The 14054-nt window shown below is 46.4% G+C and overlaps 2 protein-coding genes across 2 annotated transcripts in view; one reads left to right on the top strand and one right to left on the bottom strand.

The window, feature by feature from the left end:
* Nucleotides 1–1752: 1752 nt before the first annotated feature.
* Nucleotides 1753–10047, bottom strand: T265_12592 (hypothetical protein; the record flags this gene model as incomplete). Its single annotated transcript, XM_009164513.1, has 2 exons — nt 1753–1970; nt 9991–10047. The coding sequence occupies 2 exons, from the start codon at nt 10038–10040 to the stop codon at nt 1784–1786; spliced, it is 237 nt and encodes a 78-aa protein (XP_009162777.1).
* Nucleotides 10048–13903: 3856 nt separating this feature from the next.
* Nucleotides 13904–14054, top strand: part of T265_00642 (hypothetical protein) — a gene marked incomplete at both ends in the record, with an annotated part of 5691 nt that continues 5540 nt past the window's right edge. The window contains one exon of the mRNA XM_009164470.1: nt 13904–13970. Coding sequence (XP_009162734.1) covers nt 13904–13970 — 67 coding nt within the window. The remainder of the gene's footprint in view (nt 13971–14054) is intronic.

The raw sequence follows: 14054 nt of genomic DNA, 5'->3' as shown, positions 1-14054 counted from the left end.
TGCAGCGCGAAATTCTGCTGGGATGAAGTGGAAGCGAGTTCACAGCAGACTGTTCTCTGCCGCGTGACTAGACATTGCATGATCTGCGTGCCTCATGTTTGGAGACAGACAGACAGATGATATTAACCGTAATGTCCAATGGGTGCAACAATCGTACAGAGGACTCTTAGAAAACAGGTAACCAAACTACGTTTGTATTAGATTGGATTGAGTCAGCAACCGAACATGTCAGGCCAACGAGGATCACAAACAACTGAATAGAAAAATACTATGGTTTTGCGTGGTCAGTTTGTAGCCGACCGATTCATCCGTACACGGACACATTTAGGCTCAACCTGTCAGTTTTTGAACCTGTAGAAAGAAGATTCGCTCCAAGTGCGAATATCGTTGTGGGCGTTTGTGACCTGGAAGCACAGTTACACGGGCTTAACACTGACAGGGTTCAGTTGACTGATCGCCTTGGCTTGGACATGAGATGCACGGACCATCAAGAACGCCTATCGTAAAGTGCGGTGATCACAGACGGTTCTTTTGCAGTGTTGGGTGATCACACAGTGCCCAACACCGAGCCAGCCGCGTACACCTAACTACAATCGATTACCGATGATAAGTGTCGACCATTACCTACCGCCTCTTCTGGATACGCGCAATCCACGATAAAGAGCGAGCTCTTTCACACACTTTTCAGGTTGGTGCAGAATACGCACGCCACATCCAGCAAATCGGAGCTCATAAAACCCTAAATTAGACGAATATTTCAAGGACGGCTGCTCCGGAGCTAAAGTGCTGATTCGATTTCGTATATTAACTATCATTGAACCGACCGTGTCCTGCGATGTCGGAAGTTCTACGCGTGGTTCAAATCAACTGACCTCTTCCAGACAGTAGGTTTTGATAACAACAGTGTAGCTTCTCTGAAGACCAGAGAGAGAGATCAACTCTGACCGAAACCACAATTCAACCGGAAGCCCAATGAAAATGGCTCATTAGTCTAAAAGGCCTGAGAAGTGGAAGCAGTGAAAACTGGAAGGGATGTCCACGGATTGTTCCTCTGGATGAAATCCACCGATCCTCCACGTGTGGCACAATTCAACCGGAAGCCCAATGAAAATGGCTCATTAGTCTAAAAGGCCTGAGAAGTGGAAGCGGTGAAAAATGGAAGGGATGTCCACGGATTGTTCCCCTGGATGAGATACACCGATCCTCCACGTGTGGTAGTTTACGGTTGTGATAATTTGCCTGGGCAGCATACGGTCCCAGGCACCCTCAGATTTGGATTAGCGATATCCCCTAAGCACTGTTGTTACTAGATGGAGTTAGACAAATCACGACGAGGTAGTCACAAAAAGGCAGGTACTCCGGTAGCACCAAACATTTAACGCTATTCAAAGAAGGGGCGCGGCGACGTTCTACGTATGCCAACTAAATCCAGAAGTGTTGTTGTAGGTATGGTCCAACACTTCGTGTCTACACATGAAGGTTTAGCCGCGGATTTGAAAAGATGAATTGGAGATAAAGAAACCTAATGTTTATAGGACTAAATCCTGAATAGAAACTTCCACAACAAATTCAAGATTCAACATCTTCCAACAATGAATCGAATAACAATCTGAATGCACACTACCAAATTCACTCCACCGACGTGTCCCTTCAATCGCTAAACTGAATAATGTCCACAAGCTGAAACATAACAAAAAGGCTGGCGGTACATAAAGAGAACCTCATTCCAACCAGTAAGAACCAAAACACTGGAATCGCTGTGGCATATTTGTATTTAAATGAATCATGATAAAAGTGGAATGAAAGTGACCAGAGGCAATTCGGTCAGAGACAGTCTACATGGGAAATCACATATGTACAACAGCATCCACAATGCGCCCGATACCGTCAAACACTTCACCGACAGATGCGGTCCCACACATGTAGGCACATCCGGTGACAATTTTACGCTCCTCGTCAACCTGGATGTCCTGGAAAATCGATGCAAGTTAAGGAAATCAAGAGAACTCGGAGAATACGGAGTCCGTAGATGAATGAATGTCACCCGCAGAAGTTACTCACCACCATCACCACCAACATTATATTCATTATGAACAGCATCATACGAGGGACAGAAACTGGCACATCCATGAAAACGAAGAGACTCAGGCGAAAATCCCTGTCCCTAGGGAGAACACACCTTTCAAAAGCCAAAAAAATAAACACATCCAAAGATCAAATCAGAGCACCGCCAACACAACTTCAGCACACAATGACACCAAGGTGATTATATATATATATATATAGACGAACCTTAAGGTTGTACGGCAGTGAAGCATCAGTGTCAACACTGACGTTGCTCGTTATGATGACGACGCCCTGTAGCGTTTATAATCACACACACACACACACACAGAATAATTGGTATCCCATCTAAAAAGGCTACAACTGACCTGACGAACAAAATACTTTGTTGTCCTATTATGCTCAGTGTGTATAAGGTGGGCCCTCCGAAGTGCAAAATTCCAAGTCTCTACAGCATCATACGAGGGACAGAAACTGGCACATCCATGAAAACGAAGAGACCGTAAAAATCCCTGCCACCAGGGAAACCGATAAAGAGTACGGTACTCACACCTTTCAAAAGCCACCGAAATAAACACATCCGAACATCAGGTAACACCAAGAAGCCATCAGCGGGACGGAACCGGGTCCTCTGCGAACATCACTCAACATAACTCCAGTACACAACACACCAGATGAATCTTATGGTTGTACGGCAGTGAAGCACCAGTGACAACATGGATGTCGCTCGTGACGACGATGATGATGATAACACCACCGTAACCAGTTACGTGTGATGCCCTGTAGCTTTTATAATCACACACACACACACACACAAAACCATTGACATCCCATCTAAAAAGGCTATGATTGACCTGGCGCACAACATACCTTCCAGTCGAATTATGCTGTGTGTATAAGGTGAGCCCTCCGAAGTACAAAATATCAAGTCTCCAGTTATGGGAATGGTGGCACTTATTAAGTCCCAGTTACAGTGGACGCATTCTCAAGATGCCACTCTCAAAGCTCCATGTGAGTTACTTCGATAAGGTTCCTCAATTTGTGAGTCTGAACGAGTTCGTCGATGGTGGAACGAGGAGTTCGTTGCCAAAGCCCTCACGGTAAGCTTACAGAAAACATATACTTGACGACAACATCATCCAGGTCGACGCCAATGACCTTGACAAACCGACAGTCTGAAACAGCGCCTCCCCACACACTATACACATACACTAAGTGATCAATATGGCTTTATGCCTCTTCAACAGTAGGGGAGCAGTAGGGGGAAACACCGAATGGTGCAACAACGTCTGGATACAGGGATACCGAGGAACAGTTAGGGATCACCACAAGCAGTAAGTCTACCGTCAAGCCTATGCAGATCGCCCAGTCGCGTCTCCGTGAACGGATTCCCCCGGTGGCTAAAACAATATGTAAACATCTCGTGCTGGATAGGCCAGGGCTCAGTTCCTATTAAAAGGCTTCACATAACGAGAAATACTCACATGTGGCTTTGTAGTCTGCAGAACCATTTCAGTACTCACGCTCAACCACCACCACAAAGTGACAAATTCAAGTAGGGGTTAAACGAGACAGAAAGGCGGTTAAGAGACAATATTGAATGAATGTAGAAGGTGTCGACACCCACCTCGTTTTACGCGGCAAGAAATTAAGCAGACCTACTACTGATACGGCTTAATTCACATAACACAGTCACCAGTCAACTACCCTGAGTATACTAACACACTCTGAGAAGTTAGTCTATTTTTTATTAGGCTTAATGTGCCAAAGTGCACAGACTGGTACTTCTTATCCATGTCGGAGAGCGTAAACAAACAAAAAGGATACGTTGACTTCTCTGGGAACTATCTTCGCCCCCATCTGCTTCGCAGCAGCTGATGCTCCCGCAAAAGGCCACCGACCATTCTGTTCCGTGACCCCACCCATAGTCAGTTCAGCCCCGGGACAGCACTTGGCTGCGAGAACCGGTGCGATGCAGCACAGCCTGACAATAGAAACGATGGTAGAACGGAGAAGTGTTACACACAGATGGAGAAAGGAATGCACGTCAGCAAAATATGAACATTGTGGACGGATCCCAAGCGCGATTGTGTAGGGTTCTTCCTCTTCCCATAGTCTCACCAAGCTTGTAACCTTGTGCAGATACACACAAAACCAACAGGGTTCGAACTCGTTACGAGGTCAGCGTGTTATGAACGACTGTCTTGTTCCTCCTCGAAATCTTTCATACAACAACCAAATATCTGCTGACGAATACATTACGAGTGGTGGATATAGCAACTGCTCTTCCGGAGACAATTTTCAGCTTAGTGTGATCGCCGGTGCGCAGTCCCTGCGTCTTCGGTGAATATGTTAGATACAAGCATGCAAATGGGGCATTCGGTAAACTGGGATCGACCGAAGGATCCACAAGAACAGTCGTGTACACAGAAGGGTATATTCAAGCAGTCCGAATTAACACATCAATCTTAAACGAGTAGGGCGATTCGTGGCCGAGCTCGAGGACATTAGGAACAGGATGGTAAGTCATATGCGTGCAGTAGTATTTCTAGTGGGTGGATGTCGAAAACCTATGCACCATTTATCACGCATGAATCTGCAAGGCTCGGGCCGCGTTTGCTAAGTTGAGACACCCATGGCTTCAGAATGGTTTATCCTTGAATCTGAAGGGACGTGTGTATCAAGGTACAGTACGGGCTGTTTTGTTGTATGGCTGTGAGACTTGGCCTATTCGAGCAGCGGAACTGACACAACTTCAGTGGTTCGACAATCGTTGTCTCAGAACCATGGCTCGCGTGGGTCGGCGAATCCGTAACAAAGCAATTAGAGAGCGAGTTTTCGGTTGTGCAACTGGTAGTTCCAACAAAGAATGTGTCTGGCACAAAAAGCTGCGTTCGTGTATTGTGTATGCCGGACCATTGTTTGCCAAAAAGTAATTTTTACGTGCCCAATTCAGAGTGGTGGAAGTAGAGAGTTGGCCAACCCTTGACCTGGCATAGGAGTACGAAAAAGATCACGAAACGCTTGGGTGCTGTCGGTGCTACTCGCCTTCCAGGATGGGGACCGCGTGATCCTCTCTGTGCCTGGTTGGAGACATTACAAGATGTGACTGTCAATCGACGTCATTGGCGTTCTTGCTGTCAGTCTCTTTCCAGATCGCCTGAGTGAGTGTCTGGAGGTATGGGCACCTCGGAATGATTGTGATAAGCTAGCACTAAGTCCCTCCACCATCCACCTTTATTCTTTTCTTTATAGTAAGGCTTCTAAATAAATCATGGTTGTACGGCAGTGAAGCATCGGCGTTGAACACCGATGTCATGCTCTCGATAATGATGATGATGACAGCAAGGGATGTTAAAGGGTAGATGATACCAGTTCATGTCAGATAACCGAATTCACGAAAGTCCTGCCTTCATTTACAATGACTCGTTCTATAACGAGCCTCCAGCCCTTACTTGCTTCAGATATTATTTTTCCTTCAGACTTATTACCTGCACGTTGGTTAGGCGTCAGTGTCGTCGATGCAATAACATGGTATCTGGAAGCTTTCGACAACTGTCTAGGAAACCGTCTGTTGATCGGATTGGACAACTTATTTCATCTCAACAGACCGCTCAACTAGCCACGACTTGGTGAATCACCAAGTAACTCACGTGACTGGCTAGAGACACTGAACGTCACAGCAGCTAACAGACGCCATTGATGTTCATGCTGTCAGGTTCAATCCAGATGGTCTGAAATGGTTCTGGAGAGGTAGGCACCTTGGATATTTACAGCACGCAGGCGCCATGTCTTCTTTTTTCCTTCTTTTCATTACAGGGCAGCGAAGCACCAGCGTTCACCCCTGATGTAGCCGTCATTGATGATGCTGGTCGGTAAGTGATACTTCATGTACGAATTCAGCTATACACTCTCTATTTAATTTGTTTATATGGAAATACCCGCTTAAGAATTAAGCATGCCGAATAAAAACAAGTTAAGAACTGAGTTACTATCTGCTGAGAATAAGCAAACCACTTCACAACTCGAAACCACGATGTACGCCGGAAGACTTGATCTATCAGACTCAAAAGACTTCTCCAAGACGTGCACCAGTTGAAAACGCACCTGATCACCCACGAAAAATCTGTGTTCAACTAAACTAAACACAGGGGGTGTTGAAATATCAGCTCATTTAGTACGGAAAAGGAACACAATGGTGCGGCTCACTGTAAATATCTCAGCAAGCGCGTACAAAATTGATCAAACAGAAGATAAACCGAACACGATGAGAGACGTATAAGGCGGCGTCTTCGGTACAACCCTGGGAACCACACCAGTCCATATGTCCTCCTTCTTGCCAGGCGGTGATCAACCGAATGTGATAAAACATCACGGCCCGGCGGAAAAATCCAGTCGACCACTGTGCTCAGTAAGCTGGACACCCAACAAAGACAATTTTCGTAGGTTACCACAACCCAATACAAAAAGAAAAACCTGCGCCAACAGGGGGAACTTCCCGTTGCCCTAGTACTCGGGTCGAAGTAACCAGTTAATCGTGATAACCTTCACCATGGTTAGTTTTATTTTTATATTTAGATTGGTTTCTGTTGTATGCGTGTTACCTGTCTAAGGAGAAAACGAACTATGAGCGGTACAGGAGTCCACCGCTGATGCCCATGCAGTGTAGTTACGTGAAAATACTGTTCAATTTCGAAGAAAACGGTCTAGGTAAGGGAAACTCGGACACAGCGCCTACTTGATAAACCCTAAGAAGGGCAAAATCAATCCTCAGAAGTGAAGGAATTTTCAGCAACGTTGTGAGTATTGTGTTGCGTTTAGGCAATGTACTGCCATACCTGGAATATCGTACTAGCTGGAACATGAAGCGGCATTTGTTCAGCATATTCCGCTGAAAAATATCGTAGGCGTTTAGTTGGGATTAATCCGAATCCCCTGTTAGGACGAGACTAGTGTACAAGTGAGTACACTTCCAGAATCGCGTCTAATTCAGGTACAAGTAGAATATGAGCATGATGGAAACACGGTAACTGCGTTTATCGAGAATTCTCTATAAATTTAGCTGGACATCGTGTTCTGTAGACGGTACTGAAGGCGGTGCACTTTTGCGCCCTTGCTATCGACTTACAGTCGAAGATTGCACGAGACAGCATATAGTTGGAACTCATCTTTTATCTGGTGTGAATGCAAAAATCAAACCTTTGATAATAGTGACTTGGGCGAGGAAATTGCACACTGGAAATGGTAACACCCTAATATGTTTACAGCCCTACATGGAGACTGTGATTGCACCTACTTATGTACTGTAAACGTCAACCACTGTTAGATTTTATGTGTTTTGGGTCACACGTCTCCTCAGGCTTACAATCACATCTTGCGAGTGACACTGATGCGATCAATTGAAGAAACATCACACTCGCTGTCTGCACGTAAAAAGTGGTAGGATGTGTATTGCAACAAAATGCGAAACCGAACGGCATTTTAAAAATCACATTGGGACACGTTTTTGTCCCGGAATATCGCACGAATAAGGACGAAAAACCTTACTTACAACGACAAACTTGATGGAAAAGGGAAGCAGCCCGGCGCAAGCCTGTCACAAACATCCGAGTTGCCAACACCACCCACGCCCAATCGGTTAATCCGAAAAAGAACTGTGATAGGCCAAACGGCCACCACACACAGATGAACTAACATGCGGTCCATCATGGAAACTAGATCGCACCCACAGCAGCCAGATATTTCGCGAACTCTTCAATTCTAGTCAATCATGTAATTCGCTTTTCAACTAACGGTCTACAGGGCCCTCAATTTGACACCAAATTTAGTCGGAATTGAAGCACCACCCAAGAGGAACGCCTGAACTGTTGGGCCGAATACTTCGAACAACAACTGTAGTGGCCACCAGCTGTAACTCACTGAAGGCCAGAGGTTCTGGTCCAGATGACCTCCAACCCGATTTGCTCAAAAATAGGGGTAAGGTACTCCTCAATCAGTGTATTTCGGAAAAAGGAGTCGGAAAAGAAGAGTCGGTAATAGAGCGCGCTTTCAAAAAAGGGCCCGTAAAGAGTGTGGTAACCACAGGCGAATCAGCTTGACACCGGTCGCAACGAGACTGTTGCTTCATTGGTGACCCATGAAACACTGATTCGAGAGCAGCAAGCGGGATTCTGACCCGGAAGGGGGCGCACTGACGAAATCTTCACACTCCGTCAGGTGCTAGAACAATGCCATGTGTATAGACGACACAAAACATACTGCCGAACATGTGAGAGTATACGGCGAGCACTCCAGAAGCTTCCATAAACAAAACGATATTTGCCAAGTGTGTCCACTCTCCTAATTCCTATTTAACTTCGTGAACGATAAAATAATGAGACGAACAATGACAGGCTTCAAAAACCGCGGAGTTCAAATAGCCTGTGACGAAACCTTTGTCGATTCGAAATATGCAGACGATATAGTACTCGTCTTCGAAGAAAAGAAGGTGCATGTGTTTTCGGAAGAACTGACAAAAATCATTTCGCCATTTACAGTCCATGGAGAGGTACTAGAACTTGTGAAGGCTTTCACGTACCTTGGGAGCTGCATCACTTCTGACTGAAGTGTGACAGATGAGGCCTAGCACGAATCCCCAAGGCTCTGGTCGCCTTTGCTAATTTGAGACACCTATGGCGTCAAACCGGTATATCCGCGAATCTCGAGGGACGCATGTATCAGTGCCAACTACAGTGCGGACTGTTTTGCTGCACGGATACGATATTTGGTTTGCTCGAGCAGCGGAACGGACACGACTTCACGGGTTCGACAATTGTTGTCTCAGAACCATAGCTCGTGTGGGTTGCGGCTCTTGGGTGTCGGCGAATACGTAACAAGGCAATTAGAAAGCGAGTTTTCGGTTGTGCAGCGGGTACTTCCATTGAAGAATGTGTCCAGAACCATAACCTGCGTTGATGGGGCCATGTATTGTGTATGCCGAACCATCGTTTGCCGAAGAGAACGCCGTTTTCCATGCCAAACTCGGAGTGGCGGAAGCAGAGAGGTGGCCAACCCTTGACCTGGCAGAGGAGTATGAAAATGATTACGACCGACTTCCTCGAAGGGATCTTTTGGTACTGCCATGATTTTTGTGTGCTTATTATAATATTTATACTTGTATTGAGCGTTTGTATGTACACTTCAGCTCATCAACGCTTGTTCTTAGACAAGTAAAACGTTGCTTATCCTCGAAAACCCGGACGCTATTCTAAATCGTTCTCGTACACATTCTAAACGTCCCAGGCACAACCACATGAAGGGTGGAAACGAGGCAGGGGGTCAAACGATGACTTGATAGCGAAGTATGAAATCAATTAAAAGCTAACTTAGTTGCGTAGATCATTGCCGTCTCCTTGAATGGGGACCTCGAAGTGGGACACATTGTCAGACACGGCTCAGTGGTGTCCTCAGTGGTGCTCGTGCAGCCTAGCTAGTCTTCGATGCTTAGCTGCCCTCTCAATATCCTCAATTAAGAGTCCACTGGAAACCCTGTATTTACGCATCAATTATATCATGCGCGCGGCTATAACCACTGTAGGGCAAGTACGCGGCAACTCTCTAGGTGAAACTTTTCCTCTCGCAATTCGCGCAGATTCTACAAGCACATTTCTGGGTAGTTTATGTACAATTGAATGAAACGGCCAACCTCGTTTCTTTCATCACACTTCCGTCCAGATGGTTGACCACATGCATTTGATTGATGTTCGGGGCGAATAAGGACACGTTGACATTCAATTTGCTCAAGTGTATTAGCATGCTGTCAAGGCCAAGAAAATCAGAGGAGATTCACACGAACCTTGTCGCCTCATGTATTTCAGTTCCGTCATACACACCACAACCATGAAGTATCTAGTTAGCAGCGTGATTGTGTAGATGGAAAAGGCTTACCATGGCCACATTGTGTCGCTTGACGGGCATCGAGGAGTACAAACGAACATAAGCCATCTGAAAATGGAAAAAATCCATTTAAGGATGATGTCGATTTCGACAAATGTCAGTTGCTAATGGGAGCATGGATTCGGATCAACTCCTATCGATTCAGCACACAGGGAAATACACACATATAAGAGTCCAAGGAAAACAGACTTACAACACGAAAAATAAATGTTTGGTGGAATAGACAGACGTAATTACTGCATCAGACCTGATCCAAAACTCAACGAAGCGTTGTGCGTTAGGGTACTTTTGTAGCACCAGCTTTCGCGCATCAAACCTGAACAGGAATGACAGGAGGACGAGGTTGTCCTACACTACCCGACTTGGTGAACTCACGTGAAAAATATGCTTGTAGTGTCCTCAGTCAGGGTGAAAGCTCGTTTGATTTTTACGAGTTTATCTCTCCCGACAGTCGACTAAGTTGCCCAAAAAATACTGCCAGTGAACACCCTGGATGCCACGACTACACTAGGCTGATGTCATGACCAGTTCACTTCAGTTTATCCGCCGTGAACCTTGTACCAAAGAGACAACACTGACGACGGGTTTCAACTGCCTAACTTCACGTGATTTTAGAACCAGAACAAAAGCAGTTTAAGCGCTTGCAACTGCAGCAGCAACAACAACAACAATCTGAGCACACGCAGCTGACACTCATAGAAGTGCTGGCCAAAAATCTGTGCTCAGACTCCAGAAAGCAGTATACATAAACCATCAATTTTATCCTCAACCTATCACCGAATACACTTTTGACGCCACTCTTTGTTCAAAATTGATTTCGCCAAACAAGATGACCCATGAAAGGTACGCCAGTTACTCAGGAAACTTTGCAAACGTGAATATGACCGATACACGAATTACATCATGGTTGTACGGCAGCAAAGCATCGGTGTTGAACACCGACGTCATGCTGTCAATGATGGCGTGATGATGAAGAAAAAATTTTTCCCCACGGTGAACCAAGCCCATTGACCACCGAAAGAGTCCACCCAAAATATCTTCTGTGTTCGTACCATTCAGAGTGGATTTCGCATTCCGCAGCAATTTCCGTGAATGACCATCCCACCCGTCTTCATCTCGATACAGCCCCAGATTATTTCTCAGGCCTGAATGCTACAGTCGGTTCACATCAGTATCCCCTCCAAGTTCCAGATGTGTTTACCAATCTTAATGGTATCACATACTTTTCCGATCTGACTGATGCCTATATACAAGACAAACTTGCAGATGACCCCAAGGATAAGCTAACCGTTCACACGCGCCGTGGTCTTTTCTAGTTCAGTCGTCTTCCCTTCGGAGTAACAGCGGCACCAGGTATACCCCGACAGATCATTGACACCATACCTAAAGAGTTAACAAGCGTCGTGGCGTACTTGGATGATATCGTTGTGACAGTCTCTGATCAAGAATACCTTTACTACTCGACCTCATTACTTAATGGAAGCTAGGAATACGGAAAAATGAGTAATCCTTCTTACGCCTGTCAAATATTCGGTAAATATGGCCGTCATCCTGACCTGGACAACATTGGCGCAATTCGTAGAACGCTATCACCGACAGATGTGCCCTCACTGCGGTCTATCCTCGGGTTGGTGAGCAATTAGAGTACTCTTCTACCAGAAGTGCATCGTGTTCGTGGTCCAAGTGGCAAGAGCGTGAATTTACTGACTGGAAGGTCCGTGGTTCGAATCCGACCTCCGCCACTCGACTTCCCCTGTCTAGGTTTGGGCAACCTGGTAGTATCCCAGCCCTCGTGCTTCCTACGGGTGGCATGGCAGCTAGGCACCGAAAGGGTGCTACAGCTGAACGCTTACTTCTTTCCTCCCAAACACCTCTTAAAAAAGGATGTTCTCAGGAACTGGTCACCTCAGTGTCAATCGGCTCTCAACAGAGTCACGCACTTCTGTTGTCAGACCTGCTGCGTCAGATGCATTCAACCATGGAAACGGATCACTCATTTCCTACCGATTTCCTGAAGCGACTGAAAGCCATTGTCCCTGTAACCCAATTTTCGACACCAGCCAACTAGAAAAAGGAGCACTTGCAATCGTGTTTGCCGTCAAAAAAAATTCCACAAGATTATTTACGATCCCTATTTCACACTTCTCATTTATCTCAAACGGCTTGTCAGCATTTTCGATTCAAAGAAAGGCATTCCGGTATACACAGGAAATCATCCTCAGCGCTAATCGACCATTCTCCTTGGATCGCCGGAAAATGGGACAGCGTTGGAGACACAGCCAAGTACTGGTCTTTGCGCGGCGTTTTTGGACGGCTTTTGAAGTTCGGGATCACCATCGAAGCGCTCCGTTCTATTGACATTGTTTTCGTTCCAAACGTCAGGCCGTTCACTAGGGTCTCACTACCTTCTATGAGGAGTTCGGGGAGCAGATCATCCGGAGGAATATCTAACGTTGGAAGCTGGAGAGCTACGCATTGAAGACGATATCTTTCATACAGGAGCTCCAATGACTGCGTGATTAGGCCATGTCCGACAGTTGCATTAACCACAGGTGAGTTGGGTCTCGGAGCCCCATCCAGGGAATTCGCAGTTGTCAGTCCGACTGAGTTTACAGGTTAACGTCTTCCCACTTGGTTGATAGATGATAAGCTATAATAATAGTAATAAATAAAGATAACCGTTCAGCTGTAACATACTTCCATGCATAGCTGTCATGCCACCTGAAGGAAGTACGAGGGCTAGGATACTGCCAGGTTGGTCAAGCGCAGACAGGGGAAGCCGAGAGGCAGAAGTCGGGTTCAAGCAACAACCTTCCGGTCAATAAATCCGCGCTCTAACCACTAACCTATCTTACCTCCACCTCACTATCCACCTCTCCGTCGCTTCCACTCGCCGTAAGACCGGGATACAGAGCTCTGTCAGGCAGACGGTCCTCTGGCATCTCAAGTATATGTCCTAGCTAGCATGGCCCACGAAGTGTGGTTAACAAATTCATTGTAAGGGGGTTCTTTGTCCTTAAAACCATCTGGCGCACATCAGCATTGCTAATTCCATATTCCCCTCTAATCCAGCCAATGCTTTGCAGACATTGATGGTCAGACATTCACAGCTTTTGTGCATGCTTTGCGCGTAAAGGCCATGATCTATGAAACAATATGAATCACACCACCACGGTGTACCTTCTGCTCTCGACAGACAGACAGATAGGCGTCACTTCGGCATCACAGGTGGCGAAGGTTGGCGAAAATTGCCCAGGCCTTTCCGATTTGAGAACTAATATCGTCTCTAGCGAGTCCACCGGAGCTTATACAACCGTCCAGGTAGACAAGTTTACCTACCACGTCGATTAGTTCGTTCACATGCATAAGGTTTGGGTTTGATCTTACCCAGTGTTGTAGCAGTACTTCGAAATTTTCAGGTATAAAGCGCCTACCAGACCCCGTCACGAAGAGACTGGGCCTTACCGTGGTGTGATGGTTTGTGCACCTCAGCGATTCATTGAGCTATACTGGAGTGTCCCGCAACCACCACAAAGCCTCTTATACCAGGTTGGTCACCGGTTAGGGGTCTGACGAACACAGTCTCCTTGCACCTCAGTCATTGAGCTATACTGGAGTGTCCCGCAACCACCACAAAGCCTCTTATACCAGGTTGGTCACCGGTTAGGGGTCTGACGAACGAACTCTCCTGGCCCCCCAGATTGGGGGTTAAAACATGTGGCGACTTGTTCCGTAGAAATTGTGATGCGTTTGCATTTCCCGCCAAACACCGCTGCCTTGCGGTTAGGTATTTGAGCCAAAGGCTTTGGTTGAGGACCCTAAACGTCCTCCTGTCTAGGTGTGGGCGCCCTGGCAGTATCCCAGTCCACGTACAACCATGAATTGCACATACACAAATGAACTCATGCCACATCGGCCGTCGCGTGGTGCCATCAGCCGGGTCGCCTTACTTGCTGCATACAGCAGGGCGGGTAAGCGAAAACAGGCTACTGCTGACGCCTCCCTTCTTTCTCCTTCACATACTTTTTCTTCCCCCTCTCCCCACCCCATTAATA

The sequence above is a fragment of the Opisthorchis viverrini genome (assembly GCF_000715545.1).
Source record: "Opisthorchis viverrini unplaced genomic scaffold opera_v5_6, whole genome shotgun sequence".
Classification (NCBI taxonomy): Eukaryota; Metazoa; Platyhelminthes; class Trematoda; order Opisthorchiida; family Opisthorchiidae; genus Opisthorchis; species Opisthorchis viverrini.
The sequence above is the reverse complement of the archived record's forward strand: the minus strand, read 5'-3'. Positions and strand labels throughout refer to the sequence as shown.